Raw genomic sequence first — 22260 nt, 5'->3', positions numbered from 1 at the left:
GAGAATATCTGACAAATTTTCAAGTACAGAGCCTCCGAATCGGTTTAAGCTGCATTATGATTGATGCGGCGAAATTTAGCCAACAAAGGTGCGAATTAAATTACTTCGTATTGTCTCAGGCGACAAAGCAATTCGCACCTCACCTGTGCCAACAATAGCTCAGCAAAAAATCGATGTGACCATTTAATTGAAACGTGACAGGAAACAGACCAATAAGCCCAGTATTTTACAGCTAATTATCTCTCTAGTGCATAATAAGCGTGGCTCAGTGTCTGTGCTGTTAATTTCCACAAGAGTTTTTTTTTTAACACAACGTGGCTATTTACATTGTAATCTGCGTCTGCAATGGAAAGCTCTATTGGTAGATTTTACCGATTTGCAAAGTTATTCGGTATTTTTTTCAGTTTCCTATTTATACAGGGTGTTCGGAATTCTGGCGCAGTTTTATCTTAGCAATCTTCACTTTACCGGTACATGTCCCTTTACCTGAAATCCAAATTTAATTTTCCGCAAACTTTCCTAACGCATTTTACGAACACCCTGTATATTAGCAGATGGTCGTTTTTTTTCGAATGAGGCGCTTTCGCCAACAACTGCCGATGGTGGCGCTGCGAAACGCCAAATTTCTCGTTGTCGAGTGACAGCTGACAGTTGAGACTTGTCAGGCTTGTTTAATTGTTGGAGTTGATGACATCTATAACATTAAACAATATTTACACCCTTTTCGATCGGGTTCTCTGGGTTTAAAGGCCTGAAAAAGGTGAGTAGAACTAAGCAAAGTAAGTTGCAATGACATCTACTCAAAATAAGTGTCAAATTTTACTAGTAAAAGTGTAGTTATAGTATAGGAAGGTGGAAGGAGAACTTAATGTTGATTCGTTGACGTTGGTCAACTGCGCGCTTTGACCGTTTACGCTCGCTATTCGCACTCTAGGCGATCAGTAGGCAAAGCGATGTGGCTGATAATCGACTATTTGGTGTTTCAGTGCGACCAAAGCGGTGGAGGCGTCGCGGGCAAAACAGGAGGCGACGGCCCATCCCTATGGGCCACCTCGTTCGAGCGCCTCTTGGAGGATCCGGTAGGCCTGCATGCTTTCGCAGTGAGTACCCGGTCCCAGTCGCCCCCGAAACGATCGCCTACAGGTCTGGATGTTGCAGGAGTTTTTAAAAAAGGAGTTCAGCGCGGAAAACATCTACTTCTGGACGGCGTGCGAGCGCTACCGACGCCTGACCGCGCAAAAGGAACGCAGCTGCGAAGCCCAAAGAATCTTCAAGCAACATTTGGAGAACGGGGCGGTGGAGGCGGTCAATGTGGACGCCCAGGGCGTCCAAGCGGCCGAACAGGGGCTGGACAATCCCGGGCCCGATATCTTCGACACGGCTCAGAAGCAAATCTTCAACCTCATCAAGTTCGATAGCTATCCGAGGTTCCTGAAGTCGCAACTGTACAAGCAGTGTCTGAGCGGGGACGTTTTCACACCTACGAATGATGCAAGGTTAGTTCAAGCTTAGTCAAATGGGGACATGCTTCAAATGTGTCGTTTCTTTTGCAGATTATCGCTCTACAACAACACGCAATCAGCGCTCGGCACGCCGAAGCTGAAAAAGTCGCTGAGCAACGCTGAGGATCGGCGCAGAAAGTCGCTGTTGCCGTGGCACCGGAAGAACCCGACAAATCAGCGCTCAAAGTCCCGCGATCGCAACGAAACTCAGAAAAGTTGGGACGGCGTCTTGACTATTCCCGATAAACGGTTGGCGAGCGCCAGCGACATTCATTCCAGCCATTCGTCGCTGACTTCGCTAGACTTAGCAGCCAGTCAGGTAAACCTCCGCAATCAATCAACGCGTGAGATTCAACCAAAAAACGACTTTTCGCAGGAGGCAGTCAGGCAGGACGTGGGTCCAGAAGCCAGGACGTCGCTGTGCAGAGTGTTGCTGACCAATGGGAGCACCACGGTGGTTCAGATCAGGGAGGGCGATTCCATTCAGCAACTCATCAACAGGTTGCTGGAGAAGCGGGGACTGACCTACTCGTCCTATGAAGTGTTCACCAACAAGCACCCGAAGGTGGGTTTCGGATGGAACCAGTGCAACTTGGGGGTGGAATTACATCAGCTTCTCGCCCATTTGCAGGCTTTGGACATTACGGAACCATCAACCAAGCTGGCAGGCTGTGAAGTGACCATCGACCAACGGGTGGTGTTCAAACTGGACCTCCCCAACAGGAAAATCATCTCCGTCAAGTCCAAGTCCTCCAAGCTGATAATCGACGTGCTGCGCCCGATTCTCCATAAGTACAAGTTCAGTCTAGACGAAGTGAATGTTACCAAGGCTGGCTACCCTGTGGATACTGGCCTTGCCGTCACTACGATCGACAATGCCCGATTAAACATTCAGCTGAAAGGTTAGTTTGGGTTGATGATTCTTGCATTAAATGGACAAAATGTTGGTTTATTAGTAGCGAAAGTTTAATTTTTTTGCCATAAGCAAGGAGTTTTTGACGCATTTTCATATGAGACCTTTTTGGAGCGATTTTTTGGTGGTGCTTTTTGAATAGAACTGATTTAACTTACAATGCTGAAACTTTTAGACGAATCCAGCTGCCCAGCAGCCGCCAGGCCAGTGCTCAAAGTGAACAGCGTGGAAGTGGACAAGCTAGAAGAAATCACCAATAAAGTATTCGAGGGTATTTTGCAGGAAAAGTCCCAGGGGGAGACGATGAAATCGTCCAGGTCAGACAAAGGCTCAGTGAAGGTACAACGCAAACTTTCTTGTTAAGTGCCAGGATAAACAATTGCGGGATTTCCAGAGCGAAGACTGGGGTTCTGAGCACTCATCGGGCCTGTTAGGCAAATTCCTGCGCCGCGACTCGGGCGTTCACGACAAAAAAAAGAAGATTGCCTCCCAACGGCCTAAACTGCCGTGCGAAAGCGAGGCCAGTCTGGACAGCAACCACAAGAAGCCTCTGATAGCGAAATTAAAAGCTGGCGCCAATAAGCTGCATGTGGCTGCGTGCAGTGAAAGCGACGGTAAGCTGAGCTGCAATCGGAAAATTCCCGGTTTTCAACAGTTTCCTATTTGTCGCAGAACTAGTGGAAGGCCTGACCAGAGCCCAGCGTCGCTTAGAAGACCAACGAGGCACCGAAATCAACTTCGAGTTGCCGGATTTCCTCAAAGACAAAGACGACGAGCGGCAGTGTGGCCGGCCGATTCAAACCCTACCGGATACTCAGGCAAAAGTGGCGTTAACGAAAAACCAGCGCCAATCAGGCTCGCCTAACTACGAAAACCAACACATCACAGTGTCGTCCACTGGACGAAACCCTGTTAAAGTCCCAAGTATTCGAGTGGAGGTGAAGGGCCCCAAAATGGACCCGCCCCCTTTACCGCCTAAGCCCAAAATCGTACCTATAAAACCCCCAAATTGGGGCCATGCCGGCTTTTATAAAGCCAAAGACGCGCCTCTGGACAAGCACACCGAGATGTTTCTTGAGCAGCCGTCGAGCAGCTTTGTATAAAGTATTTATTGATGTGATGCGTTTTTTAACAAATTATTTTATATTTATTTAACAAGAAGATTCATTTTAACATAGTATTATTAAATTAATAAAGTTTGTTTTTTGTAGATTGGTGAACTTCACATTTTTTGCCACTTCCTGCGTTCATAAGTAGCACGTTTTATTTGTCTGCTTTACGCAGAGAATTGTTAAAGAATTTTCAAATTAAGTTCAAATTCTCGGAAACTGTGGCTTGAAAATGAGCAAATCTGCCTCAAAGAGATTCAAGGGGAAATTAATGCGGCCTCAGGACTTATCGATAACACTGCTTTGTCCTCTTACAAATTTAATACTAAAAAATCGCAACGAATTGCTACAAGCTTGCTTACAGCCTTTACTAGTTGGGGGTTTTCTCTGCTGTTTTATCAGTGGCGTCGTCATGGGGGACAACGTTCGGGTCCACTACAGTCTCGAACACCTTCCTGTAGGTCAGCTTTGTGTTGTCCTTTGGAGGCAGCCATGTCGGGATGATTTTCGCGTGAACTCTCCAAAGCCCGTACTGATTGGAAAGGTGTTTTTCGAAAACCACATATTCCAGGACGTCTTTCGCCAGGATTTCGCTCCCGTGCATCAAACGACCGAACCGGTCGTAAATCGCCAAAGTCTGAAAAAATCCAAATATGAGAATCCGCAAATGGAGAAAATGTGCTCAGTTACTTGCTGAGTGTGGAATCTGACGGTAACTTGGGCGAAAACATTATCTGGCGTGATCACTTCTGTATTCCTGGCATGGACAATTCGGGGCAGCTCGATATCCTTCAGGTACTTCCAGCGCAACGTTTTGTTGTCAATGTTATGGACGACTTCAGGGTAGGCTCTCTCAGTGATGTAGTTGATCAGGGTTTCCTTGTCGTTAGCAGCCATGCATTCGTGCATTTTAATGTAGATATCGGTGGCACTTTTGCAGAACTCGGGCCCATCGAAGTCTTCGTCGTACTGGCGGATTTTACGCACCGCCAGCATGGTACGACTCTTCTTTTCCAGGAACACCAAGTTTTGCTTAGCCCCCTGAAACGGTTCCCTTCTTACATTGCCCTGCATATGGAATAGACGCGAAACGCACCTGAGCACTGATTGGGGAAACCTTGCCGTCCCCTTCCGGAGGAACATACGGCTCAAAAATGTCGCCAGAGGAGGAGATAAAGTGCTGGTGCTCCATCCAAGGCCTGGGCGGGACCAGGCCTTGCTCCTTCATCCGGGAACGCATTTCTTCTTCGGTTAAATCACTGGGTTTTTTACCCAGCTCGGGCAGCTTCACTGGGATCACTTTCAGTCGCCGCAACTGCTTCCATTTGGGGAGCCAATGCTTGGTTTTGCGATGCCGCACAAACTGGGCATTCAGCAATGGGGCTCTTACCACCCCGCTGATGTGCTCCTGAGAAGAGAAAATGCATATTTCCCTTGGCAGTTTAAACTGGGAAAACTTACATGCAGCAAGCGGGAACTGGCGTTTGCCAACGCAGTGCGAAGCGCCATTTCGGGACGCTTTTATGCAAATAAATCGAATAATTTTAAAAGGTTAACCTGAAAGTTTTTGACATAAACTTCAAATATTATGGCAAGATTGGCAAGTGACGTGCAACAACGTGATGCTTTGCAGTCACTGGGACCAACGTAAGAGCGTGAAAAGTGCCACATTTGACAGTTAATTTAGGGGTTTTCGACGTGGCCAGGTTGTCGTCATTGATTAGTTGCTTTGCCAAGTGTGAAATGGATACGAGGAATCTGGTTCATTTGTGTTTAGGAGAGGCGAAGTCCACCAATAAAATAGTGAATTTGAACAAGAAACACAAAAAGGTTAAATCCCGTGCTTGATATCGAGCGAAAACCAGCAAATTGTTAGAGTTCGGGCGAGTTTCCAATAGTTTCGGTCGTTCCAACCCCCCATTTTGGCTGACATTCTGACATTGGCACGCACCCACGTGAACTTTTAGGTTGGTTTTTGTGCCAATTTCGTATTGTGTTTATTCCAAATTCGAACCTTCTGGAGCGAAATGGAATCCTGGGGTAAGTTACTGGAAGCTTTCCCTGATAGCCCCCGTCCATACTTATCGCCCATATGGTTTCAGATGATGAAAATTTCGAGCCCCTTCCGGTCATCGCTGCAGCCCTCAAGACCAACAAATGGGTCGGCGAAGATGAGGAGGAGGATGTAAAGGTTTGTGTCCGTAGTTTGCAATCAGGTTCTGGTTGCGCCCCAGGCTACTGAAAGGACCCAGCTGGTTTCAAGGCGAAATCAACTCCTTAACAATTCAGAAGCAGTTTACCTTATTGATTTCACTTTCCAAAAGCTGCTTTTGCTGAACAACCTGAAAAGACACATGAAATTGGAAGTTTTTACAGTGAATTTTTCTCTTAATAGGAAAGCTGGGAGGACGATGACGAGGACGAGAAGCAGGAGGAGAAGAAAGTGGCTGAGCCAAAGAAGTCCAAGAAGAAGTCGCTGGCCGATAAGATAGCAGAGAAAGAGGTATAAAATTGTTTTGTTAATAAAAGCAAACAGGCAACTAATCACGAAATTGGGTTCCTCAGGCGAAAAAGAGGGAAGAGCTGGAGAAGCGTCTGGCCGAAGACGAAGACCTTTCCCCAGAAGAACGCCTGCGAATGCAAAAGGAGTCCGACTTAAAACTAGCTCTGGAAACCACGTTCGGCGGCTCGCCCCCGGAGGAAATCGACGGACTGAAACTGCCCTCGACCACTGGGGAATTTGAGCAGTTTACCGAGACTTTAACCAGACAGTTGACTCCTCTATCCAGGCATGGAAACGACTATGTGAACTTCACTGAAGGGCTCGCTAGGAATTTATGTGCAGCTAGTAAGTGGAGATTGTTCGCTGAACTGTTCGACTGATTTTCCTCAATGGTTCGTTGCTAATTTGTGGCTTTTACAGTGAGCTCTAACGACATTAAGAAAATAAAAAACACCCTAGACAACTTGTATTTGGAGAAGCAGAAGATAGAAAAGGGCGACAAGGCGAAGAAGAACAAGGGCAAAGGCAAAGCGCGCTTGAAGATCGAGGGTAGCAACGTGAGTAGAGAGAACTTGTTCAAGTTGCAATTTTGCTAATTTTTTTCTGCTTATCTAGCAATTGCTCGATGACTACGCGGCGAACACCTTCGATGAATTCGACGACTTCATGTAGCAGCAATATTTACTCTCCTTTGTTTATATTTCTATAAATATTTTGTTAACATTAGTCTAACGAGGCGCTTAAGTTGTACTTTTTGTTTATCTATTTTTAAGTAGGTACTTTCGTTGGAAGCTATTTTTATATAAAAAACATATTTTCTAACAGTGGATTAGTATGTCATTTTAGTGGCTTTTCTACTAATCGAAATGTGCTCTATTTCCCGATCTTCGTTAAGCCAACGGAATTGTACAGCAAACGGAACGGGATTGAGAAGCCCAGGCTACATATTCAGATATAATAGAACTGTTTTTCTATAACAATAAAGGCATGTATCAGTAATGCTGCTTTTTGACTTAACTGAAACTCCTTATATTCCATTCCAACCAATATAAATGCAACGAACTGTATATAATACTAGTTATTTTTAGCTTATCCTACGGGAATAAATAATATCACAAGATAAATGCATCCATCAGGTCAACTAGGGGACGTCCGCTCTAATGTGCTCCATGAAACCGTTCGGAAAAACGGGTGGGATTTCAAGTGCAAAACGCCATTGGATTTCGCACCCAGGCGCTCTTCGGGCTCAAAAATCAGCAGCTGCAACGTTCCAAAGTCAGCACATTTACTTAAGCCCCCCTAAAACCCTCTACCTGCTTCAATAGGGACTTTCCCTCAATTGAAACATACTTGGGGATGATTAAGTGGGTGTAACTGCTCAGCCCTCTCGCATGCACTCGGCTTAAGGGCTGCAAAACAGTGTTTAGGCACTAATCTGACAAAAATCTTCACTGGAAGTGTACCATTCCAACCAAGAGCTCGTAGAGAATCGCGCCGAAGCTCCACCAATCCACTGCCTCGGTCACTTCCTCAAAGCTGTAAACTTCCGGAGCCAAATCCAGATTAATCCCGCTGGAGTACAACTGGCAAAGCTCTTTAACATTGCACATGTAAGTGAGCACCAGATTGTCCGATTGGTCTATTAGTAAGTTGTCCATTTGCAGATCTCTAACGGATATAAGGAGTTTTTTGAGCAACCCTACAAACGCTCTAATCTACAGAAAGCACCTGCAAGTCACTCCAAGAGAATGGAGCTTGTTCAAAGCGAGCAGAAGCTGGCCTGCCCACTTGGCAATTCTCTCCTCGGTTAAGCTGGAAGCTTCGCTCACACCTCCGTCAATCTGGACGGAAACCCCTGTTTCCTCAAGCGGTTGATCCAGAATATTGCCAGGGGGCAATTGATCAATGATCTCGAAGTCTTCGGGATTGCTTTCCGCGCGTCTGTTGGACGCATACGCGCTCAGCAGCTCCGAGAAGCTCATTTCCGATTCATCGTCGGATTGATCCTGGATCTTCCTAAGAATCTGATCCTCCTGGTCGAGGGGCGACTTCTTTTCCAGAATATCCCGCAAGTTGGTGCCACTTGAACCCGTTGAGAGTTTCCGGAAATGTTCCGAACAGTTTCAACCGCTGCTTACCTGCAGTATTCCAGAATCAGGTAAATTGCGTTGTCGCTGCTGCAGTGGCTGATTAGCTTGACCATATAAGGCACGTTTTCCGGCAGTATCAAATCTCGACTGAATTGCACAGTTTTATGTATAACCTGCAAGACAATTCCCCTGAGAGGTTGGAGGATAAATTGCGGCAGCGCTCACCTTAATGAAGAAGAGCTGTTGCAGTTCGCAATGCAACGCCAACATCCCCGATGAGGAAACTATTTTAATGACTTTGTACTTGTAGAGGTTGTACAGTGGGCCCTTTAGCACAAGGGGCTTGGCCAATGGCTCGCCCTTCTAAACCACAATTTGCCAGTTTTCCTTAAGGACACTACCTATGTACTACCTGCAGGTTAAGTTCCTTCACTTCAGGCGCCAGGTGCATGTTGAAGATCTTCTCAGCCCTGATCAAGTACTTTTCAGTCCTGTACCGCACCATTCGCCTCCTGTCGTAGTTGGGATCATCTGAAACCGGTTTATCGTCCTCTATTTTCCCCATGGAGAATCCTCACCTTTGCCTCCACTAATCAAAATATCCACTGCAATCTTGTAAGCGGAAAAGGCTTCTTCATACTGCCGTTCATTCTCCAGCTCTATCGCCATGTTGATGTGCATGCAGGCATTCATCAGGTACTGGGTAAATTCGTCCGATTGCCCGCTGGTGTCTAGAAGCATCAAGCAACCATCCATGTTGGAAACACTGACGGTTTCAGATGTTTTTGAAGACTGCGAATCGATTGAGGTCATGGAGTTCAGTTTCTTCAAGTTGCTGGCGCCGCTCTTTGCAATGGAATCGGACATTTGATCAATTGCCTGCAAAAAATCCTGTTATTTAATGGAAATCCATTGCTGCTCCCTAAGTAAAACCTGTGAGGTTGAGCCCAGATTACTGCTGGTAAATGAGTCTGTGTCGCTGATGTTCTGGTCTTCATCCGACTCGAAGGATTCCTCAGGTAGATGCAAATTGGCCCTTATTGCACTAATGTTGCTGTTAAGTAAATCCGATGGAGCGTGACTTGTCTACAACAAGTTTTAGTCGTTTCAATTACCCAACAAGGTGATTAAGCGGCACATACCTCGAAAAACTTGACAAAAACAGTCGAAGTAAACAGCACCGAGTGGGTGCCAATGTACTCTAAAAACCCCAAAATGCCCCTTTTTCTTTGGTTAACAGTCTCTTCGTCAAACCTGCAATTGGCCCACATTAATGGAGGAAACCCTTGCCAAACCACTGCACCTTTTAAACAGCCCCGACTTTGGCAAGGCTGGAAACTCATCCTGGATGTGCAGTTTCTTGTGCAACACCCTCATTTCCTTATGCAGACTTTTCAAGTCGTTGTATCGCTTCCAGACTATCAGCTTTGTTACCGCATCCGGACAGGACTCTGGATAAAACTAAACAACAAAATCGATATACGAAATACGCCTCAAATGACCACATTTCCACGAACTTACAAAGGAAATGATCCTGTAAATAGTGAAACCATCCTTGTGCCTGCTAACTTCCGGAATATCGAACATGCGCACCCAAGACATCCAGGGCGTTTTGTGCGGGTTCAAACTCATCGCTCGCTGGCAAAAGTGGGCCCAATGGACTGAATATTTACATTTTACCACAGGTAAATAAATAATCAACTACAATTAACCCCACTTTTGGAGATTTGTTTGTGAAGTGTCAAGTATTAGGGATTTTCGTCTCGTGTTGTGGCAGCATTGAACTGAATCAAACTGACGGTTTTTCTCGATAATTAATATAAATATTTTGACTCTTTGATGGTAGTTTAAATTAGTAATACAGTAAAGTTTCAGCTGCTTATTCTTCTGCCAGTAAATGCCCACATTAAAGTTTTCAAGAATGGCAACATTGACACCAGTCAATCCAACTAGCTACATAACCAAGAATTTTCCTGGCTTTCTAAATTATCCAGCTAGCCGGTTTGTGTGCACATACATAACAATGTCTCAACCTGAGAAAATCCTGCCTGTTACCGTAACTAGCGAATTAACATTGACCCCATTGGGCGGGGCTTTGCTGGTGAACGAAATCTTAAAGGGGCTGATCTACCAAAAGTGCCAAATTCCATACTCTTACACTTACATGAAGCAGCTGGTGGAAAAGCGACGAAAAAAGCTGTGCCAGCAAGAAAATGAGCCGCAAAAAGTGAATTTGACCGTCGAGAAGCATTATCGAGTAGTGTCTGCTGCCTACGATTACATGGAGATGGTCATGAAGGGCATTTCCGTGCAGTTTAGTGACCCTTCCAGTCATATTAAGGAAGTGGTGATCATGTTTGGGACAAGCCCTAATTTCCCTACGGAAGTGTTTACTATCGAAATGCCCCTGGTTATGACGGGCCACATTGAATGCAATCACATCAGGCAGCTGAACAACCATCTGCACAAGATTATGAGGTAAGTGAGAGCGACTCGATCTCGATGTGTGCAAGCGTAGAAAATGGGGATTTTCAGGGACATATTCCTATCGCAAGTGTGGATCGATTCGATAGATGGGGCGATGACGTGCACTAATACATTCATCTTTTTGAAAAAACTTGCCCATATGGAAACCGCGTTTACCAACGAAGCTTTTGAGGCATGTGCCCCTATTCGAACTGACCCCAGCAGCAAACATGTGCGGTTTATTATCAATCACACACCCAGAGATAAGACGAACTGTTGCGCAGATTTGGAGATATTTGAGGACAACGGTAGCAGTAAAACGCACCAAGCTGCACAAGCAACACCTGAGGAAACGCAGGTGGTTTGGTGCAGATCAAAAGGATTTTTTCAAGGATTTCGAGACTGCTTTATTAAAAAGGTATCAGCAAGTGAATCGTGGTAATTGCAGTTTTCGCAAAACTAGCTACTTTCTATTAAGTTTAACGATTAATTAATGTGCCAACTGTGCTGTTGAAGCGAGTGAATGTGTAGAAAATGTTTTATTCTGGTCTTTTTTGCCTCAAACTCTTTGCAAGATTTATTCGCAAAGTTCAAGTGGAATGTATTTTATTCAATGTTTGTAATTTTTATGGAAAAATGCTGCTTCTTATAGAGCGAATAATGATTGCAACATAGAACAAACAGATTTATTCACTTAACTTTATAAATATACAAAATTCAGCTCAAAGGGTGGTTTGGCAAACGTTGTCTAACCCATCGAGCCATTAACGAATAAATTAATAGTTTATACCAGATAAAGCTGCAGTTTTCACGAGATTCGCTGGCCGCAAGTCGGCCATAAAGCGTTGACAAGAAAAGCTAGGGTGAGACAACCAAAGCCCCATTCTAGTGCAATTCCAAATTGATCGATTCCCCTGCGGGAGATTCTCTGAAGAGATTCGAAGACAGATCGATGGCCACATAAAGACCGCACAGCAATAACGGGCCTATGATGGCTCCCTCCACTCCCATGCAGAAAATGCCGCCAGCAATCGCCAAGCCGGTCAAATAGGGATGACCGCTGAAAAACCATCCCGTTACTCCTGCTTTTTGTGTCTTGTTCCACCCACCCTTTGATTTCCTTGTAGATTTCCGCATCTACAATGGAAGTGGGCAGGAACTGAAACCCGGCGAAAATCAGGGCAGCAATCCATCTATCCTGGGACAGCCATAGATCCAGAATCCCTGGGACGCAGGCCCAATATGTGCCCAAGAATGGGACTGCGCCCAAAATCGTAGCGAACGCTACACAGAGAACGGCAATGTAACCTGGTAAATTTTTTATTACTGCGCCTACCGGAGGACAAGTAGACGATCTGGACGTTGAACAGATTGTGGATGAACCAGGTCCACATCCCGTAGAACGCGGCCATTTTAAAGGAGGCCGAAAAGACGCTGTTTATGGCCGCTTCCAAGGCGTGCCCGAATCGCCTGCCGCTTGGAGAGAATTGCGTCATTAATTCCACCGGCTTGTAGTTATCGGCGCTTGAACTTAGCAGGTAAAAGAGCGTGGTCAAGAAGACAATCTAAGCAAGGGGGAATTCAATCACTTCGTTACTGAGAGACTCCAATTGCTACTGTACCATGTTCAGAATGAAGTTCAACACCGCTGTTCCACCGCCTAGAACGATGGAAACGCAGGTGCTGAACGAGCCGATCACCAGGCCGATGTTGCTGATAACGATGCTCCAAACCGACTCCAAAAGCGACATCAACGTGCCCACGTTCTGCTTGGCGAAATCCACGATCCCATTAACGTTGAATATTTCTAGGGAGATAACGCACTAACGATTAGCTGACAGTTGGCGTGAATTGAAAAACCACCTGGAGATTTCCTGATGTCCTTAACGAAAGCGTCCCATGAGCTCCGCACTGCCTCCTCGGTGACTTTGGGGCCGTTGCCATCGTGGGCAGTCATCCACGACTGATAGATGCGATCCCACAACTCCAAAACCTGCCTTTCCAGCTTCTCCGACTGCACGGCATCCGCATCAGTCATAACGCTTTTCACCTGGAAGCTTCACAGTTAAACAAGCTGGATGGAACGCAACTACGCCCTACATACAGCCTTGGAAATGCCTTCGCGTCCATACTGATAGGCATTATCCAGGATGGAGTCCATGGTTTCATCCCAAGCGGGCGGCAACAGCTGGCGCAACTCCGGGTTCTGGACCACTGTCTGATTGATCGCATTGCTAGTCATTTGCGCCAGCATTATTCCTTCGGCGTATATCTGCAAAGGACAGTCCAAGCAAACGCGCGCAAGCAAAACGAACTATCACTGACCTGCAGGGCTGTGAAAATGGAGGCGCAGATGAGGAAGACGATCAGTCCAGAAATCACCACGCAACTGGCCACTGTATCAATGCTGCCCTTGATGCTGCTTTTCACAGTTGCGTTGATCTTGTGCATGAACTTATACAAGCCCCTAATCGGGACTGGTACCAGAGCGTCGTGCCTTTCCATGCAGAAGTGACTGGCCCGGTCGAATAAACTGAAGCACTTATCGAACAGATAGCTCCAGAGGCCCAGATAGGTGCCAGTGTGCTTGATCAGATAGTAGAGAATGGGCAGAGGCAGCAGCGGCAGCAGGATGATGTTTTTCCAGAACAGCATCACTAAGCAGCACCACATGACCGAGTAGAGGTAGAAAGTGCTCTCGTAGCCAGTGCTTTTGAAGTTCTGGTTGGAATTGCGTAGATTTATCTTCCGCGGAATACTCAGCAGGTTTAAGGTGCGGAACCGCCCAGGATTAAACTGCGGTTGGGATAGTGAGCGCTGAATTTTTGGTCTGGGTTTTTTCGCGTCGGGCGCCTGAACCAGATGGATGCCATGGTTGGTGATTAAAACCCCAGTTCGCGGTTCGGGACTCTCTACTTTGGCGCTTTGTTTTGATTCGTTGAAAAGCTCCAAAGCCCACGGATCGTCACTCTTCGTCGTCACCTCTTTCGCCTCATTGTGTTTCGGAGTGGAATTATCCCCACTATCCAGGACTTTGCTAAATGAGACAATGGGCGAACTGAATTCCTTGCCATTTGCTTCCTAAAACCCAAAAAACCTTGTTTTAAATTTCAAAGCCCCTGTTTTGCTGATTACTCACGTCCTCTTCCAGCTCATGTTCGTCGCTTATATCCAGCTCAATCGGCTTGTCGTGGAACGCTCGTGACAACAGTTCAGTGAAGGAGATGTTGTGCCCTAAAACGCCCAATTTTAGCCCCTGGATGCTGGTCCAACCTGAAAAATACCTGCAGCGTTCATGCTGCAATAGGCTTCGTAAACCTCCGAAATGAAGCCCCCAAAGAAGACGATCTGCAGGCCAATGAAAATAGGCATCTGGAAGCTGGGGAAAATGCTGGAAAGGCCGCAAGAACCCCACAGCCAGACCGCAGTGGAGGCGTAGTGAAAGTGAACGTTGTTCTCGGGGCTCCAAAACAGAACCACCAGAGGAAGGTAGCAGAGGATGATGACTGAAACCTTAAAAAAAGCTGCATAAATCATCATATCGACAACCAGCCAAAACTTACCACTGGAAGAGTGGAATTGCTGATGACAAAGTTCAGCGCCCGGTAGATCCAAACGGTGCCGCTCCACAACATGGAAATGATCACTCCAGGAGTGAAATTGTAGAGCAAAACCGCAACGGGAATCAGCACCGCAATAGCCAAAATCAACTTGATTCTGTCCCATAAGAACTGCCCTATACATTCGGAGACTTCATTGAAAATATTGATGGGCAACAGCACAAGTCCTAAAATAGTGGGAGTGTTTGTGTCCTCGAGCATTTGAAACCAGCCCTGGAATCGGTCTCTCAACGATCTTTTCAACGGGTGCAGCGCTGATCCCACCAACAAGGCCCACATTAGGGGCTTGATGAACGGATAGAGAATCAGGTAGAGTCCCAAAACAGCCGCACAGCACAGGAATATTAACAGCAGGGCTACGGCATTGTAAACGGCTTGTTTCACTGGTTTATCGTGCCCGTGGGACAGGTTCCCGATTGCCCCAAAAATCGACTCCAATGGCGATCGATGATCCATTTTTCGATGCCAATGACTGCTCGGGTTGTTATTGAGGACGGATGTTATTTATAAACATTAGTCATTGATTGAAATCACTTTGGAATACGAAAAATCAAAATATTATAATGAGGTAAACAAATGCTTGACAAGGGTAAACAGTGTATTGTCAATAGTGCACAGATCACAAAGGTACTCTGTGATCTGTGCAATAGTGCAATTTACATAAATATTTTATTATTAGGATTTTTTTATTTAATTTGGCTATTGGTTGATTTGCATTTGATAACTCATATAATTGCATCTAAAAGCAATTTAGGGGCTTAATTTGGGCTTGGCGCAATTTTTCAGCTGGCGCATGCTAAGCTATCTCTTTCCTATACATTAGAAGACAAGGCAAGCTCGATCTGCTCCACTAGAGAATTTCAATTCAATTCCCATTTTAAATACGAGACTAAAGCCCTAAAATACTGGAAAAATTCTCAGAATAGCAGATGCCCAGAACAGCTATTAAATTCTTGTAAAAATATCTCGTCCATTCTTGATAAAATGGCGAATGCCAAGACGCCATTCAAGGTGCTTATTTAAATAATTATTTCACTACTAATGAAAATGAACAACAAAGCCACTTGTTTATTGGGTATTTATGTACGTGCGTCGTGGCATGAGCAGAAACAATTGTTCTTATTTCCATCTACAGAGATTATCCAGCTGTAGTCGAGTGTTTTATTAAGTACATTATCTAAAATGGTATTCCGTCAGTAAAACATGCGCATTTTTACCAGAGCGCGCTATTTGTTGCTATAAATAATCAGTTCATATAATGAGATCCTTCCACAGTGTTCCGCGATAGTGAATTTCGCTTGTTTTTCCCGTCGTCTTTTGTTTGTTTTTTAAATAGTACGCAATTTTATTAAATAGTGTCGCAAACACGCTTTCAATAATATTTTTCACCTTCGAATTGCGACTTGTTTTTCTAGTTTTCCCATAAAATCCTACCACTATCGATTCGAAGCCAGTTTAACTGGCCAACTATTGCTCGAGCGACTCTATTACGCGATTAATTATTTAGGAACAAGTGAATTGTGCATTATGGAATATCTGTGCCGGTCTAGAGCGTGTTTATCAGCGGCTGGAAGAAGGTATGCAAGTGATTTCCCGCTTTTGTTTGCATGTCCTTAAGTACTTGTCCTGCTTCATCCTGTGCAGGGCTGAGAGAGATAAACACATTTTTGGAATTTATTGATGCAAAAGTTTACTTTATTTCCACACAAACAAAACATGTTGTCTAGCAGTGTTTCAATTGGATGGTTCCGGAACTTTCACTGTTGAAACACCCTGTATATGCTCCAGTTAAATCACTGACGTCTTATATATTGGCTGTCTCTCCCGCTCTCATTAAGAATTCAAAATCAGCATACTGTGGCCTTGTTTGTTGACGGTTGTCAAAAAATCAGCTGAGTTTTGTTTAGGTTGATCATCCGATTCCCCTTCTCGCTTAAAAAATCACCAGATCCAAATTTCCTGTTGCGTATTTTTATCATTTTGCAAATAGCTGCCAACTTTGTCGTCATTTGCGTGCAAAAAATCCAAATTATTAACGGGACGATGCGGTAGTGAAGTGTCAATGGGTGTGTTTTAGGTGCTTCGCAGATTCCTCCAGTCCGGACAGCCTTAAAATGCATGCCAAAACGGTGATTTTGACCCAGTGGAAGCTGATTAACCACCTGAAATCCTACCTGGCTAAACTCACCAGCGACACTGGTTTTGAGAACGCCTTGAACAGGGAATTCGCCCACTTTTTGCAAAAGGTTGACCCGAAAACATACGGCAAGTTGGGGGTCTCCGCTGCCTCCTTGGAGCCCAAGCAAGTGCAGGAGATCGGCCCAAATGAGCCGGAGAGGAGTGGCCTTTCATTTCCCAGTGTTTTCGGTAAAATGTTCAAGGATAACGAGCCGAAACAAGTGCCTGAACCGAAGTGGAAAACTGCCAAGCCATCCATATCGAAGGTAAGACACAGTCATAGAATATTTTTAATTCACGGAACTTGGATTTTTTACTTCGTACAGCTCGTATACAGGGTGGCTGGTAAGTGTCTGATATTCAAATTTCACTTTCTGGGTCAAAACTACTCGAATTTCCTCACTCACGTTGTTTCGACTGAATCGACTTTTCATTTCTTTATCCAATGATGCCAAAACGAATTCTGTGGCTCGAATGGTTCTTGAGAAACTTCGAAAAAAGCAGCGTTATGTTCAAGTGGATTTTGCAACTCAAAAAAAACCACGCAAATCTAAAACTTCTTGAATTCAAGCCTTTTTTGAGAAAACTGCAACATTTCCTTATCGATGGTTCACTTTCTAAAAAGGCCATTTAGTTCTCTTTGGAATGATGCAAAAAACGAGCGTTCTTGCTCATTTTGCTTCCGAGAAACATGCAAAACGGGACGGAAAACATGAAATTTTGCAATAATCTTACGCCACCCTTGCCCAAAACGACGATAATTTTTCCAATTCATAGACAGCAGAAGACAAGGGTTCAGGTCAGCTCAATCACCCTGTATATCACAAGCAGTATTATGTACTTCCCTTCCAATTTTCCACACGTTTTAAGTTAAAAAAATGGAGGAAACAAAATTTGTTTCAGGCATTTTCAAAATCTCCAAAAATTTCTGAAAGAAAGGTAACTTCAAGTTTCGAAAACCAGTTTAGTTCCGAAACATTTTTAGTCTCACAGACATTTTCAAATGAGAAATTGTTAAATTAACAAACCAAAACACTATTTGGCGCAAAACTACCACAATTTTCGACATGTTTTAAGTTAAAAAAATGGAAGAAACAAAATTTGTCTCAGGCATTTTCGAAATCTCCAAAAATTTCTGAAAGAAAGGTAACTTCAAGTTTCGAAAACCAGTTTAGTTACGAAACATTTTTAGTCTCACAGACATTTGCAAGATGCAAGAAGAAAAATTGTCACAAATGCATTTTCGAAATGCCCAAAATTTTCGGAGAAAAAGTAATTTCAAACGATTTTTCCAAAAAAATATTGCTTTTCACTTTCAAATGCACTTTTCGCCTTCCAAAAATCCCTCGCGGCAACGCAGCTACCGACGTTTCAACGAAACATTTTTAGAGTTTAGTGAAAACTTTTTGATGAAAATAAAGCAAAGGGTTTTTTTTAAATAGATAGATTTTGACTCGCACTGGAATACCCTCATTCTAATGGTGCTACTGGAGGTTTTTCCTGGTAAACTGTGAAATAAAGCCATCTAGAAGCCAAAGCGCAGTCAAATCACTTAAATGTGCGAGTTGGAGTTTTTAAATGCCGCTTCCATTTATGTTTTAAACACAGTTACAAACATCATTAAATAATTCACGCTTCAACARCATCTAATCAGTCATTGAAGCCTTAACAAAGCGATCGGTACTTAGTTAATCTATGTTCCCTTCACCAGCTCTGCTACAATGGTAATTTGTTGGCATCTTGCAGGAATCGGTTCTGTCCAGAACCACTCACGTCCTAACGGCTCTGGCCCTGGCCGACACAGAAGCGATCAAGCTGGAGAGGATGGAGGACTTAATCAGCCACCTGAAACAGTACCCTGAAGCCAAACATGGAGCTGTGAAGGTAAGAAACCGTCCACCACTCGTCCACCTCCAAGTATTCACCTTTCCCTTGCAGGAAGGGGCCGTGCGGTTGCTTTTGCGAATCAAGCGAAAGCACAAAGGCCTGGAAGCCCAAGGGGTGCTGAACGAAGCCTTCGCCCTGCTGGGACATGCAGGGCCAGTGGCAGGAAACGGGATCAGGATCCTGTCCATTGATGGCGGCGGAACCAGAGGAGTGCTGGTGATCGAAATGCTGAGGAAACTGGAAGAGTTGAGCGGCAAACCCGTCTATGAGATGTTTGACTTCATTTGCGGCGTCAGCACTGGCGCGATCCTGGGCTCGTTGATCGGTAGGAACCGCCAGATTTCAGAACGCAGTCGCCTTTACGAACTCCTCAATCATTGCAGGCCTAAAACAGCATTCCCTGGACGAAGCAGACGATATTTACAAGCGACTTAGTTCGCAGATTTTCACGCAAACCCCCTTTAAAGGAACGAGCAACTTGGTCCTATCCCAGTCCTACTACGACACGGAACTATGGGAGAAAATGCTGAGCGAACAGTGGGACAAGACGCTGATTGAAACCAACCGCAACCCAAAGTGTCCCAAGGTAACTCCCAAAGAAAACAGGACGCCTAATCAGGCTAAGCGAACGCGTTTTTTCAGTATTGTGCCGTGTCTGCAGTGGTAAACCATTCGCGAATCTCCGCCTATTTGTTCAGAAACTACTCGTTGCCTTGGAGGGTGCAAAGTCAGTACATTGGCGGAACCGATCATCAGGTGTGGGAGGCTGTTCGAGCGTCGTCGGCTGCGCCCACATATTTCGAAGAGTTCAAGATAGGAAACATGATTCACCAGGTGGGCTGGTTGGTTCCACTTCCACCAGCTGAACGGTTCTAATGGGGGAAACACTTTTTCAGGATGGCGGCATTTTGGTCAACAATCCCACGGCCATTGCCGTGCACGAAGCCAAATTGCTGTGGCCTTCGACGCCTATACAGTGCGTTGTTTCCTTCGGAACGGGTCGAACTGTGCCCAATCCAATGGAAACTGTTGCGCCCACCTCAAGCAGTAGCACGTCGTGGAAGCACAAGTTTCTCGCAATATTGGACAGCGCCACTGACACCGAAGGTAGGCAATGTGCTCACGATGCTAATTTAGATCGGCAAAAGGCAAAAGCCCCTACTGTATAGGTGCTGGAAGTTTCAGTGCAATTGTCAGAGACAAGGGATAACTATTTTATTTCTTAGATTCTATTTAAGATATTTTATTTTTAAGATATTATGTTTTATTTCTTGGATTATTTCTTGTCTCTGCAATTGTCATTGCCAGAAGGTTGATCGGAGAAGATGCGCGTTTGAAGTCGTTGTGGCAAGCCTCTCTTTGACAATTAATTTCCACCAAGTGCAAATAGATGTAGATAGAAAAAACTGGTTTAGTTAGAAAGTTGATTTCTGTCACATTTTCAAGGTAAACGTTTATTAAACCACTGGCAAAAGTTTCGATTTGTGTGTATCATCAGGGAATTTTTGGCGATTTTTTTTTAATTTCACTTTGCTTTGGAACAGTTTCTGCAAGCTGGGTTTTCAACATAAATTTCGACGAAACTGTTCGAGCTAGAGAATTGCTTTCTGTCCCATTTTGAAGATAAAAGTTCATTAAACTGCTGCCAAAAGTTTCGATTTGTGGGTATCATCGGCGAATTTTTGGCGATTTTTTTAAATTTGACTGTGCTTTGGAACAGTTTCTGCAAGCTCTTTTTCAAAATAAATTTTGACGAAACTGTTCGAGCTAGAGAATTGCTTTCTGTCCCATTTTGAAGATGAAAGTTCATTAAACTGCTCCCAAAAGTTTCGATTTGTGGGTATCATCAGGGAATTTTTGGCGATTTTTTTAAATTTGACTGCTTTGGAACAGTTTCTGCAAGCTGGTTTTTCAAAATAAATTCCGACGAAACTGTTCGAGCTGGAGAATTGCTTTCTGTCACATTTTGAAGATAAAAGTTCAATAAACTGTTCCCAAAAGTTTCGATTTGTGGGTATCATCAGGGAATTTTTTGCGATTTTTTAAATTTGACTTTGCTTTGGAACAGTTTCTGCAAGCTGGTTTTTCAAAATAAATTCCGACGAAACTGTTCGAGCTGGAGAATTGCTTTCTGTCACATTTTGAAGATAAAAGTTCAATAAACTGTTCCCAAAAGTTTCGATTTGTGGGTATCATCAAGGAATTTTTGGCGATTTTTTTTAAATTTCACTTCGCTTTGGAACAGTTTCTGCAAGCTGGTTTTTCAAAATAAATTCCGACGAAACTGTTCGAGCTAGAGAATTCCTTTCTGTCCCATTTTGAAGATAAAAGTTCTTTAAACTGCTCCCAAGTTTCGATTTGTGTGTATCATCAGGGAATTTTTGGCGATTTTTTTAAATTTGACTTTGCTTTGAAACAGTTTCTGCAAGCTGGTTTTTCAAAATAAATTCCGACGAAACCGTTCGAGCTAGAGAATTGCTTTCTGTCCCATTTTGAAGATAAAAGTTCTTTAAACTGCTCCCAAAAGTTTCGATTTGGGTGTATCATCAGGGAATTTTTGGCGGTTTTTTTTAAATTTCACTTCGCTTTGGAACACTTTCTGCAAGCTGGTTTTTCAAAATAAATTCCGACGAAACTGTTCGAGCTAGAGAATTGCTTTCTGTCACATTTTGAAGATAAAAGTTCACTAAACTGCTCCCAAAAGTTTKGATTTGTGTGTATCATCAGGGAATTTTTTGCGATTTTTTAAATTTGACTTTGCTTTGGAACAGTTTCTGCAAGCTGGTTTTTCAAAATAAATTCCGACGAAACTGTTCGAGCTAGAGAATTGCTCTCTGTCACATTTTGAAGATAAAAGTTCATTAAACTGCTCAAAAAGTTTCGATTTGTGGGTATCATCAGGGAATTTTTGACGATTTTTTTACGTTTGACTTTGCTTTGGAACAACTTCTGCAAGCTGGTTTTTCAAAATAAATTCCGACGAAACTGTTCGAGCTAGAGAATTCCTTTCTGTCACATTTTGAAGATAAAAGTTCACTAAACTGCTCCCAAAAGTTTCGATTTGTGGGTATCATCAGGGAATTTTTGGCGATTTTTTTACATTTGACTGCCTTGGAACAGTTTCTGCACTCTTGTTTCAGAGAATACATACAAAACTCTACGCGTTAGATATTTCTTTTCTCTCACATTTTGAAGATAAAACTCCATTAAATTAGTGCTACAGGTTTCGATTTGTGGGCATCATCAGGAATTTTAGATGTTTTAATAGTTAATGCAAGTTTTTTGGCAAGTAATTTCTCCAAACCGCAATCAGATGTTTGTCAAAATCAAAAAGTTTGTTTTACAAAACCAGAAGGCTCCATCTTCAGGAACAACTTGCATAAATGTTTTTTTTTCATATTAGGTGTCCATGCAATGTTATCCGATTTACTACCAGAAGGAACCTACTACCGATTCAATCCGTACTTGACCGAGATGTTCTCAATGAGTGAAATCGAGCCGATGAAATTCGAACAGTTGGAACGAGACGCCATCATGTACTTGCGACGAAATGAAGACAAGTTTCATGATGCAGCGAAGAAATTGAGCCAAAGCAAGAGCCTGAAGAAGAAGACCACTGACTGGTTGAACATGCAATGGCAAATCTATGCGTAGAACGCGGCTGCTTGGAAAAGAACCTGTGATTAAAGTCAATCTATTTATTTTTTTTAATTAATTTTAGAGGTTTAAAAAGGTTTTTCACTGTTCTCCCGTTTTTACTTTTCGGGCTGCATTGATAGTTTTCAGCCATCTTTTTGAACGAACCGCGGGTGAAGAGTAATTATTTACAAACGTTTACTGTATCCTTAGAGTATCAACTGTTTGGGTATATTAACGACCAGATTAAAAAGTAATTCAACTGTTATTTTTTGTGCTTATTTACTGTTATCTTTCTACTTAGTTTCGTTTATTTCAATAATATAAACTGTTTCTGTTAGTAGTTTTTTTATTGG

At 43.8% G+C, this 22260-nt stretch overlaps 7 protein-coding genes across 9 annotated transcripts in view; 4 read left to right on the top strand and 3 right to left on the bottom strand.

Moving 5' to 3' along the window:
* LOC109544141 (regulator of G-protein signaling loco) overlaps positions 1–3599 on the top strand; it is an 11218-nt gene extending 7619 nt beyond the window's left edge. The window contains exons 2-9 of the mRNA XM_019914182.2: positions 987–1100; positions 1159–1496; positions 1554–1821; positions 1879–2067; positions 2134–2404; positions 2591–2754; positions 2810–3029; positions 3088–3599. Coding sequence (XP_019769741.2) covers positions 987–1100; positions 1159–1496; positions 1554–1821; positions 1879–2067; positions 2134–2404; positions 2591–2754; positions 2810–3029; positions 3088–3518 — 1995 coding nt within the window. The 3' untranslated portion in view covers positions 3519–3599. The remainder of the gene's footprint in view (positions 1–986; positions 1101–1158; positions 1497–1553; positions 1822–1878; positions 2068–2133; positions 2405–2590; positions 2755–2809; positions 3030–3087) is intronic.
* A 227-nt stretch (positions 3600–3826) lies between these two features.
* LOC109544166 (probable 39S ribosomal protein L45, mitochondrial) lies at positions 3827–5179 on the bottom strand. Its single transcript, XM_019914219.2, has 4 exons — positions 4986–5179; positions 4621–4932; positions 4215–4565; positions 3827–4161 (listed from the first exon to the last, which is right to left on the bottom strand). Exons 1-4 carry the CDS (start codon positions 5031–5033, stop codon positions 3895–3897), a joined length of 978 nt encoding a protein of 325 aa, XP_019769778.2. The 5' UTR covers positions 5034–5179; the 3' UTR covers positions 3827–3894.
* Positions 5180–5222: 43 nt separating this feature from the next.
* On the top strand, positions 5223–7026 carry LOC109544172 (eukaryotic translation initiation factor 3 subunit J). Its single transcript, XM_019914234.2, has 6 exons — positions 5223–5564; positions 5627–5715; positions 5920–6027; positions 6090–6372; positions 6448–6584; positions 6643–7026. The coding sequence occupies exons 1-6, from the start codon at positions 5552–5554 to the stop codon at positions 6697–6699; spliced, it is 687 nt and encodes a 228-aa protein (XP_019769793.1). The 5' UTR covers positions 5223–5551; the 3' UTR covers positions 6700–7026.
* Positions 7027–7032: 6 nt separating this feature from the next.
* On the bottom strand, positions 7033–9851 carry LOC109544148 (ribosomal protein S6 kinase delta-1). 2 transcript variants are annotated; one of them, XM_048662043.1, is made up of 12 exons: positions 9639–9851; positions 9421–9578; positions 9260–9371; positions 9051–9203; positions 8696–8996; positions 8527–8648; positions 8343–8480; positions 8166–8290; positions 7756–8109; positions 7491–7695; positions 7341–7436; positions 7033–7287 (listed from the first exon to the last, which is right to left on the bottom strand). In XM_048662043.1, exons 1-12 carry the CDS (start codon positions 9747–9749, stop codon positions 7165–7167), a joined length of 1998 nt encoding a protein of 665 aa, XP_048518000.1. In that variant the 5' UTR covers positions 9750–9851; the 3' UTR covers positions 7033–7164. The 2 variants fall into 2 exon arrangements, with proteins under 2 accessions (XP_048518000.1, XP_019769753.2); XM_019914194.2 differs by having other exon boundaries at positions 8530–8648; positions 9639–9850.
* Positions 9852–9950: 99 nt separating this feature from the next.
* LOC109544167 lies at positions 9951–11381 on the top strand. The gene is made up of 2 exons (XM_019914220.2): positions 9951–10595; positions 10653–11381. Exons 1-2 carry the CDS (start codon positions 10015–10017, stop codon positions 11023–11025), a joined length of 954 nt encoding a protein of 317 aa, XP_019769779.2. The 5' UTR covers positions 9951–10014; the 3' UTR covers positions 11026–11381.
* On the bottom strand, positions 11256–14816 carry LOC109544144 (transmembrane protein 245). 2 transcript variants are annotated; one of them, XM_019914185.2, is made up of 10 exons: positions 14147–14816; positions 13868–14096; positions 13723–13817; positions 12909–13664; positions 12688–12855; positions 12444–12633; positions 12206–12390; positions 11920–12148; positions 11693–11867; positions 11256–11643 (listed from the first exon to the last, which is right to left on the bottom strand). In XM_019914185.2, the coding sequence occupies exons 1-10, from the start codon at positions 14657–14659 to the stop codon at positions 11469–11471; spliced, it is 2715 nt and encodes a 904-aa protein (XP_019769744.2). In that variant the 5' UTR covers positions 14660–14816; the 3' UTR covers positions 11256–11468. The 2 variants fall into 2 exon arrangements, with proteins under 2 accessions (XP_019769744.2, XP_019769745.2); XM_019914186.2 differs by having other exon boundaries at positions 12447–12633.
* A 600-nt stretch (positions 14817–15416) lies between these two features.
* LOC109544152 (calcium-independent phospholipase A2-gamma) lies at positions 15417–22172 on the top strand. The gene is made up of 8 exons (XM_048662045.1): positions 15417–15780; positions 16281–16647; positions 18128–18265; positions 18320–18593; positions 18652–18854; positions 18911–19102; positions 19165–19375; positions 21672–22172. Exons 1-8 carry the CDS (start codon positions 15731–15733, stop codon positions 21920–21922), a joined length of 1686 nt encoding a protein of 561 aa, XP_048518002.1. The 5' UTR covers positions 15417–15730; the 3' UTR covers positions 21923–22172.
* The last annotated feature ends 88 nt before the right edge of the window (positions 22173–22260 follow it).

This window comes from Dendroctonus ponderosae, unplaced genomic scaffold (assembly GCF_020466585.1).
Source record: "Dendroctonus ponderosae isolate FM_Combo_2020 unplaced genomic scaffold, Dpon_F_20191213v2 Dpon_F_20191213_10, whole genome shotgun sequence".
NCBI lineage: Eukaryota > Metazoa > Arthropoda > Insecta > Coleoptera > Curculionidae > Dendroctonus > Dendroctonus ponderosae.
Note: the sequence above shows the minus strand (reverse complement) of the source record. Positions and strands in the feature narration are given on the sequence as shown.